Raw genomic sequence first — 23,551 nt, 5'->3', positions numbered from 1 at the left:
CTGTGGGGAGGCCTTAGTATGGGAGCAGTGTGGGAGTGTGTGTGTTTGCCTCTGACCCTATTACGGGGGCTGAGTCACTGGCTTACTAGTGCTCTCCCATGCCGTCCCTAAGGGGGGTGCATCAGGTCGTGCCAGGCTTTTTCCCGCTAAACTCGACTTGAGGTTGAGTCACTGACGTTATCTTCTTGTACGGTCTTGCGCCCCCCTCGGGCTCGTGTGGTGGGGGAGATCTTCGTGGGCTATACTCTGCCTTGTCTCAGGGCAGTAGCAGTGCATGGGTAAAATCACTGGTGAAGCCAAGCCAGGGAAAAAAATGCCATATTAAAACCTATGTGCTGTGATAATTGCATTGTTTGCGCTATAACCTGTTAGTTCATATGCCTTGACACTGTGATATATAAGCCTAAAGGCAGAGACAATAAAAAGACACAGTGGCAGAATAAATTCATCACAAAACCAGAGAGCAACATCCGTTTGACATTTTCGGACTACTAAACAACTATTGATGTAGAACAGCGGAAAGTTAGCGCAAAGTCGCAAAGAAAACAGGAGCTGCCTCCACTATTTCAGCACATCATCAAAACACCTATGCTTAGTCTAATACAGTGACAACTAAAAGGTCCGATCAACCTAAGCAAAATATAATGTGTATGTCCATGGTCCTGATTTGTGTGTGTGTGTGTGTGTGTGTGTGTGTGTGTGTGTGTGTGTGTGTGTGTGTGTGTGTGTGTGTGTGTGTGTGTGTGTGTGTGTGTGTGTGTGTGTGTGTGTGTGTGTGTGTGTGTGTGTGTGTGTGTGTGTGTGTGTGTAAGCGTGTGTTGACTCACCCTACTTGTAGAAAAACGCCAATGCCATTCTCCTCTCTTTCATAATTCTGAAATGGTCTATGACTCTGTCATACAGTACACACGCTTTTAGTTTTTGTTGTCCTAGACTACCTGGCTAAAATGCTTGCTCACTCAGTTTAGCTCAACGGTGATTGGCTATTTTATCAAGGAAAGCCAAATCCTTGCTGGCTTCCCATTCAATGCCACGGGCGACAACAATATCCTACTCTTTTCGACCAGACAGCATCAGATAGATGGGCTACACATACAGAGACAGAGGGGCGCTGCAAGACGAAATATAAATTATTATTTATTTATTTTGGTCAATGTTTTGGGGAAGCCTATGAAGACATGCCACTGTTTCAGGGTAGTAAGTTGGTGGTTTTCTGATATCCTTCTGGTGGTGTGGGGGCTGTGGTTTGTCAAATGGGTGGGGCTATATCCTGCCTGGTTGGCCCTGTCAGGGGGTATCGTCGGACAGGGCACACAGTGTCCCCCGACCCCCACTGTCTCAGTCCCCAGTAGCTATGCTTAAATAGTCTATGTATCAGGGGGCTAGGGTCAGTCTGTCCTATCTGGTGTAATTCTCCCATCTTATCTGGTGTACTGTGTGATCTTAAGTATGCTCCCTCTAATTCTCCTATCTCTCTCTCTCCCCTCCCGGAGGACCTGTGCCCTAAGTAGAGGTCGACCGAGTATGATTTTTCAACGCCGATACCGATTATTGGAGGACCAAAAAAGCCGATACCGATTAATCTGCCGATTTTTAAAATGTATTTGTAATAATGACAATTACAACAATACTGAATGAACACTTATTTTAACTTAATACATCAATAAAATCAATTTAGCCTCAAATAAATAATGAAACATGTTCAATTTGGTTTAAATAATGCAAAAACAAAGTGTTGGAGAAGAAAGTAAAAGTGCAATATGTGCCATGTAAGAAAGCTAACGTTTAGGTTCCTTGCACAGAACATGAGAACATATGAAAGCTGGTGGTTCCTTTTAACATGAGTCTTCAATATTCCCAGGTAAGAAGTTTTAGGTTGTAGTTATTATAGGAATTATAGGACTATTTCTCTCTATACGATTTGTATTTCATATACCTTTGACTATTGGATGTTCTTATAGGCACTTTAGTATTGCCAGTGTAACAGTATAGCTTCCGTCCCTCTCCTCGCTCCTACCTGGGCTCGAACCAGGAACACATCGAAAACAGCCACCCTGCGTGCAATGAACGCAAGAGAAGTGACACAATTTCACCTGGTTAATATTGCCTGCTAACCTGGATTTCTTTTAGCTAAATGTGCAGGTTTAAAAATATATATTTATGTGTATTGATTTTAAGAAAGGCATTGATGTTTATGGTTAGGTACAGTCGTGTAACGATTGAGCTTTTTTTGCAAATGCGCTTTTGTTAAATCATCCCCCGTTTGGCGAAGTTGGCTGTCTTTGTTTGGAAGAAATAGTCTTCACACAGTTCGCAACGAGCCAGGCGGCCCAAACTGCTAAATATACCCTGACTCTGTTGCAAGAGAAGTGACACAAAGAAATTCATGTTAGCAGGCAATATTAACTAAATATGCAGGTTTAAAAATATATACTTGTGTATTGATTTTAAGAAAGGCATTGATGTTTATGGTTAGGTACACGTTGGAGCAACATGAGTCCTTCTTCGTGAATGCGCAACGCAGGACACGCTAGATAAACTAGTAATATTATCAACCATTTGTAGTTAACTTGTGATTATGATTGTTCGATTGATTGTTTTTTAGAGATAAGTTTAATGCTAGCTAGCAACTTACCTTGGCTTCTTACTGCATTCGCGTAACAGGCAGGCTCCTCGTGGAGTGCAATGAGAGGCAGGTGATTAGAGCATTGGACTAGTTAACCGTAAGGTTGCAAGATTGAATCCTCGAGCTGACAAGGTAAAAATCTGTCGTTCTGCCCCTGAACAAGGCAGTTAACCCACCGTTCCTAGGCCGTCATTGAAAATAAGAATGTGTTCTTAACTGACTTGCCTAGTTAAATAAAGGTGTAAAAAAAAAAAAACTTGAAATCGTCCCTAATTAATCGGCCATTCCGATTAATCGGTCGACCTCTAGCCCTAAGACCATGCTTCAGTACTACCTGGCAACTCCTGGCTCTGCCTGTCCCCAGTCCACCTGGTCGTGCTGCTGATCCAGTTTCTGCTGTTCTGCCTGCGGCTATGGAACCCACACCTGTTCACCGGACCTGCTACCTTATCCCGAACCTTCTGTTTCGACCCCCTCTATCCCTCTCGCTCTCTCTACCGCACCTGCTGTCTCAGCCTCTGAATGCTTGGCTATGAAAAGCCAACTGACATTGACTCCTGCGGTGCTGACCTGTTGCACCTTCTATAACCAATGTGATTATTATTTGACCCTGCTGGTCATCTATCAACATTTGAACATCTTGAAGAACAATCTAGCCTTAATGGCCATGTACTCTTATAATTTCCACCGGCACAGCCAGAAGAGGACTGGACAGCCCCTCAGATTCTCTCCAGGTTTCTTCCTAGGTTCCTGCCTTTCTAGGGAGTTTTTCCTAGCCAACGTGCTCTTTGGGGTTTTAGTCTGGGTTTCTGTATAGCACTTTGTGACATCCACTGATGTAATAAGGGCTTTATAAATAAATGGGATTGATGATTGATTGACTGTGTGTCTGTGTGTTGGTGTGCTCTTCCTTTCTCTGCCTGATCCTGATGAGTATATTAGGCCAGTCTGGGGTTGGGGTTCAACGTTTCTTATACGGAAGCAAATCAAATCAAATGGGGAGGGACCAACCTGAATTTGTCCAATAGAAACTCTCGTTTTGCTCGGTTTGCTTCTGTTTTTTTCGTAAACGGTCTCCGTAATGAATACGTCCATGGTTAGGAGCAAAGGGTGTGTGTGTATTGTGTATGTGTACTGTGTACATGTAGTGTGTGTAGTGTTTATATATAGTGTGTGTATGTGTAGTGTGCATATGTAGTATGTATGTAGTGTGTATATGTAGTGAGTGTATGTAGTGTGTGTGTACTGTGTATATATAGTATGTGTAGGTAGTGTGTGTAGGTAGTGTGTGTAGTGTGTATATGTAGTATGTGTAGTGTGTATATGTAGTATGTGTGTGTAGTGTGTATATGTATTGTGTATGTGTACTGTGTATATGTAGTGTGTATGTGTACTGTGTATATGTAGTGTGTATATGTAGCGTGTATATGTATTGTGTATGTGTAGTGTGTATATGTATTGTGTGTCGTGTGCATATGTATTGCGTGCAGTGTGTATATGTAGTGTGTGCAGTGTGTATATGTAGTGTGTGCAGTGTGTATATGTAGTGTGTGCAGTGTGTATATGTAGTATGTGTAGTGTCTATATGTATTCTGTGTTATATATGTAATTACAGAGATATAGATCTGTCCTCCTGGTCACCGTGTTGTCGTTGAACACGCCTGATGTGACACCGCCAGGCTAGCCTCCTGATTGGACAGCCCGTGGAGGTTACCATGGATACCTCAGTCATGGCGGTGCCCACATGCAGCTGTACTGAGGGTTGCCAGATGTGAGAGCTTAGTTTTCCTCTTCAGGAAAATGGTTTTGATGATTTTCAGATGGAACCCTAACTCAGCCATGAGAACCACGAGGAGCTCCTCAACCGTCCAAGTCGCCACAAGTCCTCTCTAATTTCACACTGCTATGGACTGGTCCAATCAGAAGACACTGCTATGGGCTGTCCAATAAGTAAGCACTGTTATGGGCTGGTCCAATCAGAAGACACTAATATGAGCTGGTCCAATCAGAGAACAGAAGTATGGGTGTGATGGGGTGATATCAACAACTGATTATAGAGCAGTATTACACACTAGCAGCAGACCCACAACAGCCAGTCAAACAGGACAGGAGACCACTATCAGCACTGACACAATCGTTTTATTAAACAAAAACTATTTAAACAAAATAAAACATTTGAATTAAATCCAAGATACTGCAAGATAGTCATTAAAAAACCCTTTTCTTAGTTTGGTGTGAGAGGATGTGCAGCACTGTGAGAGGTGTTTGGTTTGAGGTGAGTTTTGTTTGGTTTGTAGACAGAGAAGTTTCCATGCTGCACTCCAAACTGACGGTTTAGAGTTTAAACAGCAATCCACTTCACTTCTAACAACACTACGGTGTTACACACACACACACACACGCGCGCACGCACATACCTCAATGAAAGATTACCCCTGACCTGAGGCTACAACAAAGAGAAACACTACAGCTATTTCATCTTTACAGAGCCATCAGTCACACAGCAGCAGTCTGCTTCCTGAAACACGTCCAAGCCCCTAACGTCCAAGCCCCCAGCCTCCCACCCTCCCAGCATCCTAGCCTCCCAGCATCCCAGCCTCCCAGCATCCCAGCCTCCCAGCCTCCCAGCCTCCCAGCATCCTAGCCTCCCAGCATCCCAGCATCCCAGCCTCCCAGCCTCCCATCCTCCCACTCTCCCAGCCTCCCACTCTCCCATCATCCCAGCATCCCAGCCTCCCATCCTCCCATCCTCCCAGCCCCCTAGCCTCCCATCCTCCCAGCCCCCTAGCCTCCCATCCTCCCAGCCCCCTAGCCTCCCAACCTTCCAGCCTCCCAGCCCCCTAGCCTCCCATCCTCCTAGCACCCTAGCCTCCCAGCCCCCTAGCCTCCCATCCCCCTAGCACCCTAGCCTCCCAGCCCCCTAGCCTCCCATCCTCCCAGCCCCCTAGCCTCCCAGCCCCCTAGCCTCCCATCCTCCCAGCCTCCCATCCTCCCAGCATCCTAGCCTCCCATCCTCCCAGCCCTCTAGCCTCCCAACCTTCCAGCCCCCAGCCCCCTAGCCTCCCATCCTCCTAGCACCCTAGCCTCCCAACCTTCCAGCCCCCTAGCCTCCCATCCTCCTAGCACCCTAGCCCCCTAGCCTCCCATCCTCCTAGCACCCTAGCCTCCCAGCCCCCTAGCCTCCCAGCCCCCTAGCCTCCCATCCTCCCAGCCTCCCATCCTCCCAGCATCCTAGCCTCCCATCCTCCCAGCCCTCTAGCCTCCCAACCTTCCAGCCCCCAGCCCCCTAGCCTCCCATCCTCCCAGCCCCCTAGCCTCCCAGCCCCCTAGCCTCCCAGCCTTCCAGCCTCCCATCCTCCCAGCATCCTAGCCTCCCATCCTCCCAGCCCTCTAGCCTCCCAACCTTCCAGCCCCCAGCCCCCTAGCCTCCCATCCTCCCAGCCCCCTAGCCTCCCATCCTCCTAGCCCCCTAGCCTCCCAGCCCCCTAGCCTCCCATCCTCCGAGCCCCCTAGCCTCCCATCCTCCGAGCCCCCTAGCCTCCTATCTTCCCATCCTCAAAGCCCCCTAGCCTCCCAACCGCCCAACCCCATAGCCTCCCAGACCCCTAGCCTCCCAACCTTCCAGCCCCCCAGCTCCCTAGCCTCTCATCCTCCCATCCTCTGAGCCCTCTAGCCTTCCATCCTCCCAGCCCCCTAGCCTCCAAACCTCCCAGTCCCCTAACCTCCCAGCCCCCTAGCCTCCCATCCTCCCATCCTCTGAGCCCTCTAGCCTTCCATCCTCCCAGCCCCCTAGCCTCCAAACCTCCCAGTCCCCTAACCTCCCAGCCCCCTAGCCTCCCATCCTCCCAGCCTCTTTGCTCTACTCTGCAATGTTCTGCTCTTCCCCAAACTACCAGCCTCCGATAGCTTCTCAACCTTCTAGCTTCCCTGCTCTACAATGTTCTGATCTGTCCCCAACCTCTCAGCTCTGTGTGCCCCTGGGGGCTACTCTTACTTCCTCTGACAGAAACATGTCATACCCAAATGATAATGTACGATACACAGGACACAGTAGTTCCCACAGCAAATAAGATGACTGCTGAGTGTTTAATGTAGTTTAATCCAAGCCCCAAACCTCCCATCCTCCCAGCCCCCCAACCTCCCAGCCCCCTAGCTACCCATCCTCCCAGCCCCCAAACCTCCCATCCTCCCAGCCCCCCACCCTCCCAGCCCCCTAGCTGCCCATCCTCCCAGCCCCCTAGTATCCCATCCTCCCAGCCCCCTCCCAGCCCCCTAGTCTCCTAACATTCCAGCCCCCCAACCTCCCAGCCCCCTAGCTACCCATCCTCCCAGCCCCCAAACCTCCCATCCTCCCAGCCCCCTAGCCTCCCATCCTCCCAGCCCCCTAGTCTCCCATCCTCCCAGCCCCCTAGTCTCCCATCCTCCCAGCCCCCTAGTCTCCCATCCTTCCAGCCCCCTCCCAGCCCCCTAGTCTCCCATCCTCCCAGCCCCCTCCCAGCCCCCTAGTCTCCCATCCTCCCAGCCCCCTAGTCTCCCATCCTCCCAGCCCCCTCCCAGCCCCCTAGCCTCCCATCCTCCCAGCCCCCTAGTCTCCCATCCTCCCAGCCCCCTAGTCTCCCATCCTCCCACCCCCCTAGTCTCCCATCCTCCCAGCCCCCTAGTCTCCCATCCTCCCAGCCCCCTAGTCTCCCATCCTCCCAGCCCCCTAGCCTCCCATCCTCCCAGCCCCCTAGCCTCCCATCCTCCCAGCCCCCTCCCAGCCCCCTAGCCTCCCATCCTCCCAGCCCCCTAGTCTCCCATCCTCCCAGCCCCCTCCCAGCCCCCTAGCCTCCCATCCTCCCAGCCCCCTAGTCTCCCATCCTCCCAGCCCCCTCCCAGCCCCCTAGTCTCCCATCCTCCCAGCCCCCTAGTCTCCCATCCTCCCAGCCCCCTCCCAGCCCCCTAGTCTCCCATCCTCCCAGTCCCCTAGCCTCCCAACATTCCAGCCCCCTCCCAGCCCCCTAGCCTCCCAACATTCCAGCCCCCTAGTCTCCCAGCCCCCTAGCCTCCCACCTTCCCAGCCCCCTAGCCTCCCATCCTTCCAGCCCCTAGCCATCCAGCCTCCCAGCCTCATCCCAGCCCCCTGGCCTCCCAGCCTCCCATCTTCCCAGCCCCCTAGCCTCCCATCCTCCCAGTCCCCTAGCCTCCCAGCCCCCTAGCCTCCCATCCTTCCAGCCCCTAGCCATCCAGCCTCCCAGCCTCATCCCAGCCCCCTGGCCTCCCAGCCTCCCATCTTCCCAGCCCCCTAGCCTCCCATCCTCCCAGTCCCCTAGCCTCCCAGCCCCCTAGACTCCCATCCTCTGTGTGCCCCTGGGGGCTACTCTTACTTCCTCTGACAGAAACATGTCATACCCAAATGATAATGTACTTGATTAGGACACAGAAGTTCCCACAGCAAATAAGATGGCCCCCAAATAAGATGGCCCCCAGCCCCCTAGTCTCCTAACATTCCAGCCCCCCAACCTCCCAGCCCCCTAGCTACCCATCCTCCCAGCCCCCAAACCTCCCATCCACTGAGTGTTTAATGTAGTTTAATGGAAGGGTGGTTCTCCTGCTGCTGTGATGTATAGATAGAATTAGAATTATTAGGGTTAGATCTGGGTGTTGTGAATGGTACATTATGATGCTGGGTTAGGGTTAGAGTGGTTAAGGCGATTTTAGGTCACTCTGGATAACAGCGTTGTCATGAACGTCGTAGTGAGGAGACCAAAGCGCAGCAGGATGTGAATACATACTTTTAATGTAAGACGAATGAACACGAAGAACACTAAACAAACGAACAAAATAACAAAACGAAGGTGACCGCTATGAACAATGAGTGCAGACATGCAACTTCCATAGACAATAACCCACAAACCAAACTGGAAAATGGCAACCTAAATAGGATCCCCAATCAGAGACAACAATAAACAGCTGCCTCTGATTGGGAACCAATCTAGGCCACCATAGACCTACATATGTCTAGACTAGACACACACACCTAGACATACAAAAAACCCTAGATAAGACAAAAAAACACACATACCACCCTCGTCACACCCTGACCTAACCAAAATAATAAAGAAAACAAAGAATACTAAGGTCAGGGCGTGACAAGCGTCTGCTAAATTACTAACATGTAAATGTAGATACAATATGATATGATAGTGGGTTAGGGTAAGGGCAGGGTGTTATGGATGCTACACATCTAAAATCACACGCATGCCCCGGGGTGATCCACACAGCTAATTCCCAAAGCTACTTTGACAGACTGCATGTCACAAGACTGCATTAGCCCACTGAGCTTAAGCCTAGACATTAGCTTGGAGAGATTTACATTTAAGTCATTTAGCAGACGCTCTTATCCAGAGCGACTTACAAATTGGAAAGTTCATACATATTCATCCTGGTCCCCCCGTGGGGAATGAACCCACAACCCTGGCGTTGCAAGCGCCATGCTCTACCAACTGAGCCACACGGGACCACAGATAACGGCGTGAGTAGATTTAACACGGTTGTAGCCTGTTCCTGTTCTGGGGTGATGGTGTAGAAGGGAGAGGGGGGTCCTGAGTGTGAGGGTGTATGGAGGACACAGGGGTGAGGGTGTAAGAGTGTAGGGGGATAGGGATGGTAGTGTGGTGTGGGCAGATGTTCCAGTGCTATTCTAGGGTGGTGGTGTAGGGAAAGACAGGTGAGGGGTGTGAGGTGGGTGCGAGGTTGTAGGGAGGAGATGCATTGTGGGTAGAGTTCCAGCCTGTTCTGAAGTGTCAGGATGATACCCACACACAACACACACTCTGACATGTCAGAATGTTAATAACAGTAGAATAGTGTTTAATTAGAAGAGCACTGGCTGCATGTTAACACCTTTCGCCCTCTCTTCCTCTCCTCCTCCACCACCCCTCCTCCTCTTGCCTCCATCTCCCTCCTGTCTTCCACCCCACCTCCCTGACACTTCTGGCAGCTCAGGTCATTACCACACATTTTTTATGAATTTCCACCATGTTTTTCTGTCTGCCGTACATCTAATTAGATGACAATAATGTATCGAACTCACGCCACAGATAAATATAAATATGCATGAATCTGCAGCGAGCGAGGGAGCGAGGGATGTGACACCTCTCAGAGAGGAGTGGTGCGGCAGGCGCTCTCGTCTTCCAGTTAGTCACAGTTCAGATCAGAGGCGACAAAGATGCACACACACACACACACACACACACACACACACACACACACACACACACACACACACACACACACACACACACACACACACACACACACACACACACACACACACACACACACACACACACACACACACACACACACACACACCCACCCACCCACCCTAATTATCCTGGAGGATGTGTGATCTGCAATATTCTTGCTTCCTTTTTCCTTATTTTCTTGCTTCAAATAACAGTCAGTCATATTCCTCCACATGAACAGCGAAGTGAGGCTACCTACAGTACTAACAATACTACTGCTTAGGAGTGAACTGAACACTGAAGAGAGCATTCGACTCCTTAAACAAAGACAACTTACTTGTAGGTTACCTGTAGGTCCTGGCATGTTTGAACAGCCAGTCAACAACAACATACACTTCATTCATCATGGTAGAATAATAGATGACGAGATTTTGGGTATGGAGAGAAGAGGTGATCGGCTCAACACAACAACATGGATCCATCCAAGATGAGGGGGAGAGAGCATAGAGGAGAGGGAGAACGGGAGAGGAGGGAAAAGAGGAAAGGGGAGGAGAGTGGGAAATGAGAGAGGAGGAAAGGGAGGAGAAGGGAAGCTGACCTGCGACGGTGTTGAGGAACATGAGGTACTCGAAGTTGGAGATCTCCCTCCTCTGCCAGCGCTGGGTCATGTTGGATGACTTGAAGAGCTGCCGGGGCGTCGCCATGGAGATACGCCTGCACAACAACAGAGGAAGAAACTCCTTAGGTTGTGTCCAAAATGGCACCCTTTTCCCTATTTGGTGCACTACTTTTGACCAGAAATCATTCAAACCAATGAGGTTTAAGTAAGAGGTTTGTAAGTGTACTCAAGAAACCTAAGTGCACAACTAGACACACATAGACCAGCTAAAGACCAAAACTCCCAGACACGCAATCATTCAGTGAGAGCTCAGAGCAGCACACACTGGCACCGCGTGACAGCTTCTTCAGCATATGAGACCTAAGCATTCTTCAGCCATGACCAAAGTGTCAGAGTCGTGCAGGCCTTGAAGTGACTTCAACTCAACACATGGGGAGAATCAAAAGTTGGATGGAGGCTGTTTCTAAAAGACCTAACACTACACTACAATAGCTAACAATACTAGCTAACACTAGTCAATACATAACATTAGCTGATAGCTAACACTAGCCGATAGCTAACACTAACTGAAAGCTAACGCTAACCGATAGCTAACACTAGCTGATAGCTAACACTAGCTAACAACAGAGAGCTAACACTAGCCAATCAACGGCTAACATTAGCTAACTGATTGCTAACAATAGATGTGTGTTTTGTGGTACTTAATGACAGGGTGTAGGTATGGTAAAGGGTCTGTACTCCGTCTCCTTCTGTGTATTTTACTGTGCGGCCTAGTTGTCAGGAAGGCAGGCAGGCTAAAGCTCTGTGCTACAGAGACTTAATTTAGAGAATTAGATCAGTTCAGTCAGGGTCAATGACCACTTATTCCAATAACGGGAGCAATGGGATTCACTTCCTGTTGAACGCGGAACGAGGGAGAGCTCGGTTTGTTGTTTTGGAAAGTTTGCTCTTTTGAAAGTGTATTAAAAGGGGTCTTAGTAGCTAGCTACCTTTTGAGTTTGGTACCGCAATGCGGTTGCATCAGTTGCTGGGACTGCTACTCTCAGTGATCCTGCCGACCAAGGCCGGGTCTAAGGACTTATTTGGCGTAACAGTTAGCCTAGCTGCTAGCTAGCTGCCTATCAAGCTAGGGGGGTTTTCTTGAGGGCTTGAATGCAGCCCACGATGCAGTTAGTCATTGTGGCTGGGACCACGGATTGTCCCGGGCTTGTGGCTGGCTAGAACCCTGCTGTTTATTGTTGTTTTCAATCTTCCCTGTGACTTATCCTGTCTGGAAATGCGAGGAGTAACAGTGTAACCTACGTTGCTACCATGACAAAGATCAAAGCCAGTGGGAGTACCGTTGAGGACAGTGGTGTCTATCTATCACAGGTGAAGGATCTTTAAAACAAACGAAAATAGTTCTACAAGCAGTTGTTACAACAACAAGAAAATAGCTTTAAGTGTTTGTCCAAATACTGGTGGAGTCAACTAATAAAAGAATGGAAGACCTGACCAGAGAGGTCCAAGACCTGAGGAACAGTTTGTAGGTCTCCCAGGGTCAGCTATGAGTTTAAACAGGAGAACGGCAAGATGACAGGAATCTGTAAATCATTGAGAGAGTACATCAGTTCTATATGTGAATCCATGATAACAATGACGGAGAAATCTGATTATCTTGAGGGACAATCAAGGTAGAACAACATGGTTGTGGACGGAATTGCAGAATCTCCACGAGACCTGGATGGGGTCTGAGAACAAAGTGAGGGAAATGATCTCGGAGAAACAACCACAGGAAGGTTGAGGTAGAGCACGCCCACAGAATTGGAAAACCCATCACCGGCCCAGGTGATAGGCCCAGGCCGATAGTGGTGAAGTTCCTGAGGTTCAAGGACAAGGTAGCCCTTCTGGAAGGAGCAAAGAACTTGAGGGGAACGTATATCTTCATCATCAACGAGGACAATCCTGAAGCTGTGCGCAGAAGAGGAAATCCCAGCCATGAAAGCTGCCAGAGAGCGTGGGGATATTGCTTACCTCCGCTATGACAGGCTCATTGTCAAACCTCCCTCCCAAAAGCCTGGAAGGGATGAGAGAGCCACGCCTATGGGTTCGTAGCAGCACACACACACACCAACTGATTAATGGACTGCTGAATGTATATTTTTTTCTCTTGCTTTGTTTGCTCTTTTCCATATTATGTCTACTCTGATAAGCTACCCAAGAAAGGGCTGAAAATAGCCCATAGTAATATATGTAGCCTTAGAAATAAGGATCATGAAATCAATAACTTGCTAACATCAGATAACATTTGTATATTAGCAATTTCTGAGACTCACATAGATAATTCATTTGATGACACAGCATATACAAGGCTATAACATCTGTAGAAGAGACAGAAATGCTTACGGGAGAGGTGTTGCTCTATATATTCAGAGTCATATCCCTCTAATTCTTAGAGAAGATCTCATGTCAAGTGTTATTGAAGTGTTGTGGTTGCAGGTTAACTTGACACATCTAAAGCCTTTTCTTTAGGGGTGTTGCTATAGGCCACCAAGTGCTGACAGTCAGTATCTAAATAATATGTGTGAAATGCTTGATAGTGTATGTGATGTAAACAGAGAGGTCTACTTTCTTGGGGACCTGAACATTGACTGGTTTTCAAGCTGTCCACTCAAGAGGAAGCTTCTCACTGTAACCAGTGCCTGTAATCTGGTTCAGGTTAATAATCAACCTACCAGGGTGTTTACAAACACTACAGGAATAAGATCATCCATATGTATTGATCACATTTCTAATAATACTGTAGAACTTTGTTCTAAAGCTGTATCCGTACCCATCAGATGCAATGATCACAATATGGTGGCTATATTCAGGAAAGCCAAAGTTCCAAAAGCTGGGCCTAAAATTGTGTATAAGAGATCATACAAAAAAACAAGCTGAGGAGACTAAATTACTTGGTGTTACCTTAGATTGTAAACTGTTATGGTCAGAACATATAGATTCAATGGTTGTAAAGAGGGGAAGAGGTCTTTCTGTAGTAAAGAGATGCTCTGCTTTTTTTGACACCACACTCCAAAAAGTCCTGCAGGCTCTAGTTTTGTTTGTCGCGTGGTTGAGTGCTGCAAGGAAAGACCTAGTTAAGCTGCAGCTGGCCCAGAACAGAGCGGCACGTCTTGCTCTTCATTGTAGTCAGAGGGGTGATATAAATACTATGACTGACTGCATCACTTGTTCTTTTAATAAGAAACATTAATGTGTTGAAAAGTCAAAATTATTTGCATAATCAATTTACACACAGCTCTGACACACACACACACACTTACCCCACCAGACATGCCACCAGGGATCTTTTCACAGTCCCCAAATCCAGAACAAATTCAAGAAACCGTACAGTATTATATAGAGCCATTATTGCATGGAACTCCGTTCCATCTCATATTGCTCAAATAAATCTGGTTTCAAAAAACAGATAAAGCAACACCTCACAGCACAACGACTCTCCCCTATTTGACCTAGATAGTTTTTGTTTATGTATTGATATGAAGGCTACGTGTGCCTTTTTAAAATTGATGTAGTTCTGTCCTTAAGCTGTTCTTGTCTATTAATGTTCTGTATTATGTCATGTTTTGTGTGGACCTCTGAAACAGTACAAAAATGTCTCTGCTGTAGGCAGGGTCAGCTGCTGACAGGGACGGTTCCACTCTCCACCACACAAAGGAGGTAGATGGGGAGACTAAAAATACACACCCTGCTAAATAATATGGACACAATGCACTACATAATACTACTCTGGAGCTAGTATTGCAAAGGCCAAATACGAAACCAAATGTTTCATGAGCTAAAGATTTAAGTGTGTAAGTGTGTGTGTGTGTTTTACCTGGCTTGTGGTAGGCCATAGCTGGTTCCCACTCCGACCCTGGGTAGACTGTAGACCACCTTCTTCACTGTGGCCTGGTCTGGGAAGTTAAACATCACTGACGCTGGAAGGCGAGATAACAAAACTTGATCAATAACAATTCTCAACACTATGTTAAAGTGGTTAAGAGAAGCAGTTTATTATATATCATCATCAGAATGCAAACAGGACACATCTGAGACCAGAGTGTGGCTGTATAAAAAACGGCACACTATTCTCTATGTAGTGCACTATGGGCTCTGGTCCAAAGTAGTGTACTATATAGGGAATAGGGTGGCATTTGGGACGTAGTGAGTGTGTGTGATGCTTACTCCTGTTGGCCATGAAGACCTCCAGGCCAGTGTTCTGGAGCAGGTATCGCCTGGAGAAGACTGCTCTGATCTCACTGAACATCCATTTACCATGCAGACCCTCTGAGTACGCCAGGACCTGCAGAGAGGAGAGGAAAAGAGGAGGGGAAGGGAGGGGAGGAGAGGAACAGGAGGAAAAAGAGACCAGACAAAGGGTTTACATTGTGACAAACACAGGTTGTAGACTTTTGCAACTAGGTTGTAGACTTCCATTGTCTCTAAACATTCTATTTCCCAGATTCACCTCTGTCTTTAACACCTATTTCAGGTGGTCTGCAACACGCAACCAGGGTGTAAAAAAAACAGGAAGAAAAGGCCTCTGGGTTACACACATCAATACCAACACAAAAAGAGGAGAGAGAGAGGAGAGGAGAGAGGAAAGGAGAGGATGGGGGTGAGCAAAAGAGAGAAGAGAGGGGGATGAGGAGAGAGGGATCATTAGTGTGCAGCACCTCTGGGACAGCAGGTCTACCGAGGGAGTTAAAGAGAGGCCTCCGTGACAGGTGAAAAAAATCCCCCTAACCCACCTCCCTCTCTCCCTCCTTCCCCCCTTCCAACACTGTCTGAGCACTTGGTGCGGCCTAGTCTCCCCAGGTTACAATCACACACATTCCCATCCTATCAGTGTAGCAGGACACAGACAGAGACATGAGAACCACCCAGGGCGGGGTGCGAGAGAGAACAGGTGAAACACAACACACAGAGAGGGGATGTAGCTCGAGCCTGACTGACAGTCCAGGGGGGGAACTAGGGAGGGAGGCAGAGTGAGATGTTGGGCTGGGGAGGTTAGGTCCAATGCTAATGCTCATTTAAAACAGTGACAAGCAGGAGTAGAGGAGGAGAGGACAGGAAGAGGAGAGGGTAGGAGAGGGGAGAAGAGGCGAGGAGAGAGGCAGCGGTGCATTCATTTCTCCCTGGAATAGCTGTGGCTCGACCTCCCTGCCACATCAAAGTCTCTGGAGCTCAATTAGAAGTGGATTAGATGGAGAGGAGTGGAGTGAAGGGAGGAAGGTGGCAGGTTTTAGGGAGCGAGGGAGTGAAAAGTGGAGGGTGCGAGGGAGGGAGAGGTAGGGGGAGGGGTGGTGGCATCTCTGCTTCCTGTGCTGCCCCAGGTTGACAAATCAGCCATCCCAGGCTCTAACAGTTGTCATAGAGACAGACTGCCTGCTCAGAGAACATTTGTAGTAGGGAGCAGCTGAGGAGGAGGAGAGGAAAGATGGAGAGAGGGAGAGGTGGAGAGATGGGGGAGATGGAGAAAGGGAGAGGTGGAGAGATGGGAGGAGATGGAGAAAGGGAGAGGTGGAGAGATGGGAGGAGATGGAGAAAGGGAGAGGTAGAGAGATGGGGGAGATGGAGAAAGGGAGAGGTGGAGAAATGGGGGAGATGGAGAAAGGGAGAGGTGGAGAGATGGGGGAGATGGAGAAAGGGAGAGGTGGAGAGATGGGGGAGAGAAAGATGGGGGAGATGGAGAAAGGGAGAGATGGGGAGGTGGAGAAAGGGAGAGGTGGAGAGATGGGGGAGAGGTGGAAAGATGGGGGGGGGGGGTGGAGAAAGGGAGAGGTGGAGAGATGGGGGAGATGGAGAAAGGGAGAGATGGAGAGAGATGGAGAGAAGGAGTGGTAGAGAGAGGGAAAGATAGATGAATGGAGAGATTGTGAACAGATCAAGATGAAGAAAGATGAGGAATATGCAGAAATTACAAGAGAATACTATTATAATGCATGGCCTGATCAACCTTACATTAAAAACTACTGAAGTGGCTGTGTCTACATGGATGTATTACCCCTTCCTGGTTCCTTTTGTATGTTGCTGTAACTGGGAACAGAGAGCATGCAGGCCAGGCCAGGCCAGGCCACAGGGTTAAAGACAGACAGTGCAGGCCAGAGACCTCACCAGCAACAAAACACAGGCTAAAAAGCCTCCGCTTCAAACAGCCCACATCAAAACATTATGTCAGAACAACAAAGCCTTGACTTAAACCAACAAGCAGCGAGGGGCCCCTGCAGACTGGAGGCTTGACAAAGCCCAGAGAGAGAAGCAGCTGTAAGAAATGCCATTTAATGAACCTGTTTGCTGAAGCTGTCAAAGGTGTCAGAGCTGACGAGCGCTGGGGACACAGCCAGCCGGCCAGCCAGCCAGTCAGCCAGACCCCAGACAGTCTTGCCTGTGTGTGTGTGTGTGTGTGCCTGCCTGCCAGCTGGAGACTTCGGCCCCAATCTAATCAGCCCACCACCACGAAGGATGACCGAGGAGGACCAGGCCCCTCCAGATCCACCCCTTCTTCCCCCTTACCCACCCCTACTCCCCCCTTGCCCACCCCACTACCCGCCTCATCAACTCCCCTGCTCTGCTCACAGGCTGTCACACTACAGGGGGACGGATGGGGAGGGGCTGGAGGCAGACAAGCCCAGCCTTTTGTTTCCATGCAGCCCCCCCCAGCCCCCCACCACACACACATTAAGATCCCATGGTGCGTGTGTGCTGCTCTACTAGCTGGGTGGAGATCATACCTCTCCTATAATGACCATAATGCAATTGAACGTTTCTGTCTTTTGTTTCCTGTCCCTGTGTGATGTGACAGAGGGCGGATAGCTGCACTGAGCCTGTGGAACATCACATCAGTGTGGAGAAATATTGTGACAGCTGAAATGAGGAGAGACATCGGTGACAGCAGTGCTTAGGCTGAAGGTCACATGGAATAACATACAGTAGAAAACATCACATAGACGTAGAAGTCCCAAGCAGCGGGCGGTCTAAGTTTTGTTCATTGGTCCTTTTAGCAATTATTCAGCATTTACCCGGTATTGTCCTACGCTGTGTCTGACGTTAACCCCGTACTGTCCAGCCTTATTGAACAGTACGCATTTATAGTATTTATTTATGTCAATGTGACTGACATTAATAAGTGTGTGTGCGTGCGAGTGTGTCAGTTATAAAGGAGAGGGGACTAGAGTGACAACCTGCGATCATAGTAGATCCTCTGTGTTCTCCCCTATCACAGCTAATAGGCTTCTAGTGGAAAGCCTCGACACTGCCGGATCCACAGCCCAGGAGAGAGAGCGAGAGCGAGCGAGATCAAGGGATATTCAATGTCTGCTTATATTTAGAAGAAAAACAAATCCACTTTGTCATTATGGGTTATTGTGTGTAGGCCAATGACACAAAATCTCAATTTAATCCATTTTGAATTCAGGCAGTAACAACAAAATGTGGAAAAAGTCAAGGGACGTGAATACTTCCTGAAGGCACTGTATTATGGATCCATGACAAGGTGCACAGAAGCATATATGGACTAAGCACTGGACATCAGATAAGGAAAAACGTGTAAATACTATAATTTACCATTATCGTAGATATACAGTACACTGAACAAAAATATAAACATCATGCAACAATTTCAAAGATTTTACTGAGTTACAGTTCATACAAGGAAATCGGTTAATTTAAATAAATAAATTAGGCCCTAATCTATGGATTTCACATTACTGGGAATGCAGATATGCATCTGTTGGCCACAGATACCTTAAAAAGAAAGGTATGGGCGTGGATCAGAAAACCAGTCAGTATCTGATGTGACCACCATTTGCCTCATGCAGCGCGACATATCTCCTTTTCATAGAGTTGATCAGGCTGTTGATTGTGGCCTGTGGAATGCTGTCCCACTGCTATTCACTGGCTGTGCGATATTGGCGGGAACTGGAACACGCTATCGTATAGGTCAATCCAGAGCATCCCAACATGCTTAATGGGTGACATGTCTGGTGAGTATCCAGGCCATGGAAGAACTGGGACATTTTCAGCTTCCAGGAATTGTGTACAGATCCTTGCGACATGGGGCCGTGCATTATCATGCTGAAACATGAGGTGATGGCGGCGGATGGATGGCACGACAATGGGCCTCAGGATCTCGTCACGGTATCTCTGTGAATTAAAATTGCCATCGATAAAATGCAATTGGGTTCATTGTCCGTAGATTGTCTGCCCATACCGTAACCCCATCGCCACCATGGGGCACTCTGTTCACAACGTTGACATCAGCAAACCACTCGCCCACACGATGCCATACATGCTGTCTGTCATCTGCCCAGTACAGTTGAAACCAGGATTCATCCGTGAAGAGCACACTTCTCCAGCGTGCCAGTGGAAGTTACGATGCCGAACAGCAGTCAGGTTAAAACCATGGTGAGGACAACAAGCACGCAGATGTGCTTCCTGAGACGGTTTCTGACAGTTGGTACAGAAATTATTCGGTCGTGCAAACCCACAGTTTTATCAGCTGTCCGGGTGGTTGGTCTCAGACAGGTGAAGAAGCCGGATCTGGAAGTCCTGGACTGGCGTGGCTACAGCTGCGGTTGAGGCCGGTTGGACATACTGCCAAATTCTCTAAAATGACGTCAGAGGCGGCTTATGGTAGAGAAATTAACATTCAATTCTCTGGCAATAGCTCTGGTGGACATTACTGCAGTCAGCATGCCAATTGCATGCTCCCTCAAAACTTGAGACATCTATGGCAATATGTTGTGTGACAAAACTGCACATTTTAGAGTGGCCTTATATTGTCTCCAGCACAAGGTGTACCTGTGTAATGATCATGCTGTTTAATCAGCTTCTTGATATGCCACACGTGTCAGGTGGATGGATTATCTTGGAAAAAAAGGATAAATGCTCACTAACAGGGATGCAAACAAATTTGTACATAACTTTTTAGAGAAATAAGCGTTCTGTGCATATGGAACATTTCTGGGATCTTTTATTTCAGCTCATGAAACATGAGACCAAGACTTTACATGTGCCGTTTATATTTTTGTTTAGTGTAGTTGTATATAGATTTATAATGGGTGTAGATATGTTAGAGTTTTACATGTGTTGATAGTGAAAAGTGCAGTATGTTATCCTAAGTAAAATGAGAGACACCACAGCCCTAATCAACAAATGTCACAACTTATTTTACCATGTGTGACTTGTTCCGCTTTCTACTAGGCATCCTGGTATAGTGAAACTATTCCACTCTGCTTTCTGCTCGCCATCCTGTCAGGAATGTATTCATCTCTTCCTTCTTTAAATTAATTGCTAGGCAACACAGGCACTGGGCCTCTCAACCCTCATTTCAAAACAAAGGAAACAAATCTAATCTTGTGTGTCGACACGTGTCAAGCAGCTCTGGAATATGCATCTAATTTCTCATCCATTATAGTGGTGTGTGTGTGTGTGTGTGTGTGTGTGTGTGTGTGTGTGTGTGTGTGTGTGTGTGTGTGTGTGTGTGTGTGTGTGTGTGTGTGTGTGTGTGTGGTTGTGCGGTGTAGACAGCATGGGGTGGGAAACAACAAGAGGCCATTCAACAGACCATCAGGATCAAAACAACTGACAAGGAACCTAAAAACAAACCAATCACTGAAAAACAGGTTATATACTGTAGGTTTTATACTGACAAAACAACAGTGTTTCATACTAGGGGGGTGATCTGAACATTTCTATTGCGGACTAATCCATAAAGAAAGTATTGCTATGTTCCGTTAAGTAAATGAGAGGAGACACATCTGAGCTCTATGACCGATGCCTGTCACAAACCGACCTTTTACTGCAACTATAATCCCCACTAGGTCCCTTTCAGATTGATGCTGAAGTCTTCCTGAATATCAAAGCATGCCTTCCATCTGATCTTCCCTCGCCATGACAACTGTTATGACTGTTATGAGGTTGGAAATAGGGAAACGTTCAAACTCTCTGAGATTATAGTTAGGAGGCAAAGCGCTCGGTTCCCTCTCCCAGTCCCATATCTCAACTTCAATAAAGTACCAGGCTCCTGAAACAGGTATTGGGGAAAATAAGATACAGATTTGCATAATCTGTGTCAGTATCCATTTGTGTGGTGGTTGGAGTGTGGAGAGATGACACGGTGCTGGCTAGTGGTAGCGAGCGAGGCTGGTAACGGTAGCAGGGAGCTGATGCTCTGGGACCACTGGGATAAAAGGATGAATATACATCACATCAGGCCGCTGCTGCTGGCTGCCAGATCACTGATAATGTTTATGTCACGTCGGCGTATTTCACACACGTTACCAGACGGGGTTGAGTAGCGGGTGCTGTGTGTCTAAAACATTCTGACAGAAAAAAAGAGGGGGGATACCTTAACCCCAGTCTGCACCACCAGTACAGTAGTCACAAAACATACACACAGCAAGAAAAGAGCATAATAACAAATTGGTCTATGCTTAATCTGTGTCTGTGAAATCGGCCCAGAAGTGAGATTTTACACGTTTCAAATACATTTCCAAGAAATAATCACTTTAATTATGCACTTTAAGAAAATGAGACAAAACCACTCTGTCATATGATAGTTAATGTAGGTAACACTTTCTTAGATACACAACATCCACATACACAGCATACAAAGCATGCCTTCCATCTGATACATGGCCCAGCTTCAGATGGCCTACACTAAGAAGCTAGACTAGAGTGAAGGGTTGCAGTCATTTGGTATTGGACTCTTTCAGCAGGACTTCACTAATGGGACTTATTCAGGGGCTTGTCAACCATAAGATGACTGAAATCCCCTTTGTCTGCTCCTCTCTTCTGGGTGCTGCTCACTCAGTGCACCAAGCTGAAGGCTGCCACCAAACGAGGGCTTAAATCCATCCCACATCTCGCTTCCTTATTGTGGAAGGGTGGAGGCGCACAGCGACATGGAGGGAGAGAGAGAAAGACACAGGGATGAAGAGGAGAAGAGAGAAAGACACATGGATGGAGAGGAAGAGGGAAAAAGACCAAGCTGGAGAGGAAAACCAGGAAAGAAACAGGGATGGAGAGGAAGAGAGAGAAAGAGGGCTAGAGCAGGAGAGGGAAAGAGACAAGGATGAAGAGGAGGAGAGACAGCGGAAGAGAAGGAGAGAAAGAGCAAGCGGTTAGACGAGAAGGTCTGATGAGCAATGAGCGCCTCACTCGTCCTCAATTAATCTTTCTACCTTTGCTCCAGCGCTCCCCTCTACACAGAGGTAATAACGACAGCCTCATCCATTACTCCTTTATCCCTGCTATTCACTGGAAATCTCTTAATACTATGTTACAGATTTGTCTCCACTCGTATAATTCTCTGTGTCGTTCACGGTATATCATCTGTAAAACACACAACCTCCCTTTCCGCCGGGCGCTCTTTGAGGATTATGGGGGGTGACACCTCCGGTATGCAGTCGGAATCTGGAGCATCATTTTTTCAGGCGTAAAGCGGAATTAGCCTGACTGATGTGTCAGTGTCAACAGTACAACAAGCTGTGGAGGCTTGCAGGCGGAGGGCTGAGGAGGGCTGTGGAGGCCCGCGGGCAGAGGGCTGAGGAGGGCTGTGGAGGCTTGCAGGCGGAGGGCTGAGGAGGGCTGTGGAGGCTTGCAGGCGGAGGGCTGAGGAGGGCTGTGGAGGCTTGCAGGCGGAGGGCTGAGGAGGGCTGTGGAGGCTTGCAGGCGGAGGGCTGAGGAGGGCTGTGGAGGCTTGCAGGCGGAGGGCTGAGGAGGGCTGTGGAGGCTTGCAGGCGGAGGGCTGAGGAGGGCTGTGGAGGCTTGCAGGCGGAGGGCTGAGGAGGGCTGTGGAGGCTTGCAGGCGGAGGGCTGAGGAGGGCTGTGGAGGCTTGCAGGCGGAGGGCTGAGGAGGGCTGTGGAGGCTTGCAGGCGGAGGGCTGAGGAGGGCTGTGGAGGCTTGCAGGCGGAGGGCTGAGGAGAGCTGTGGAGGCCCGCGGGCAGAGGGCTGAGGAGGGCTGTGGAGGCTTGCAGGCGGAGGGCTGAGGAGGGCTGTGGAGGCCCGCGGGCAGAGGGCTGAGGAGGGCTGTGGAGGCTTGCAGGCGGAGGGCTGAGGAGGGCTGTGGAGGCCCGCGGGCAGAGGGGCTGAAAAGGGCTGTGGGATGCGTTAAAGGTAGATCAGGTTGTTATCTACAGGCTGCTCAGGACGGCAGAGCTGAGTGTGTAAACGTATGCTAATGAGAGGCTAACCCTCCAGGCTGGGAGCAGCGCTCAGAACAGGACGTTAATCTGGCTTGTTGACTGCACTAGATCATTTGGACTTGATCCTCTTGTAATTATATAGTTTAAATATTTTTACCCGAGCTAATCCCACGCCATGTGGAAACGTCTTGAATCCCAGCGTGTAGCCTGCTCAGTAGCTAGCGCTCACCAGCACACGTCTTACTCTCGCTCGGGATCACACACACATAGCTACTGTACGTAGGAGGAGAGGACACAGCTGAATGAATTACCCTGACTTTTTGAATCCCAGTCTCACAATCACCATAACAGACATCCCTATATAATTGTGATACTACTGGGGGACAGACAAACAGGCAGTTAGACAGGCAGACGGACACCCTTAGGCTACGGGGGACGACTAGAGGAGGTGTGAATGGGTGGAGCGAGAGAGAGAGCCTCCCCCTCTCTTTGTCTTTGTGTCATGGCTTTGTGAGGAAGGAGAGATGGAGGGTAGACTGGCCTGTGGTACTGGCCTGCACTGTGTGCTGTCCAGAGGGACTCCAGCAGGCCATGTTGCCTTCATGCCAAAACCGACAGGCCTGACAAGCTGTGTGGCGTGCTGTAATTTGACTAATTACACTGGATTAAAGCATATTAATGCAAGCTGTTTTTATCAGGGTCAATGACCTGCAGACACACATGAAGGAAAAGACATGAAGGACAGATCTTACTTTTAATTAAGGAAACATAGTAAAAGAAAGTAAACTGACAATCCTCTCAGTGAGATTTCTGATCAGTAGAGAATATTTCTCTAACACTGGATTTACCTCTCTCTCTCTCCCCCCTCCCTCGCTCTCCCTGAGACCCCTATTCCCTATTTAATGC

The 23,551-nt window shown here is 48.5% G+C and overlaps 1 protein-coding gene across 4 annotated transcripts in view; it reads right to left on the bottom strand.

The window, feature by feature from the left end:
• Positions 1 to 23,551, bottom strand: part of LOC139548896 (neurobeachin-like) — a 354,477-nt gene that overhangs the window by 55,593 nt on the left and 275,333 nt on the right. For all 4 annotated transcript variants that reach the window (XM_071358831.1, XM_071358832.1, XM_071358833.1 and 1 more), the window contains 3 exons: positions 14,681 to 14,798; positions 14,331 to 14,433; positions 10,454 to 10,569 (listed from right to left, as the gene is read on the bottom strand). In XM_071358831.1, coding sequence (XP_071214932.1) covers positions 10,454 to 10,569; positions 14,331 to 14,433; positions 14,681 to 14,798 — 337 coding nt within the window. The remainder of the gene's footprint in view (positions 1 to 10,453; positions 10,570 to 14,330; positions 14,434 to 14,680; positions 14,799 to 23,551) is intronic.

The sequence above is a fragment of the Salvelinus alpinus genome, chromosome 22 (genome assembly GCF_045679555.1).
Source record: "Salvelinus alpinus chromosome 22, SLU_Salpinus.1, whole genome shotgun sequence".
In the NCBI taxonomy this organism is placed as follows: domain Eukaryota; kingdom Metazoa; phylum Chordata; class Actinopteri; order Salmoniformes; family Salmonidae; genus Salvelinus; species Salvelinus alpinus.
This window is presented reverse-complemented; position numbering and strand designations above follow the sequence as displayed.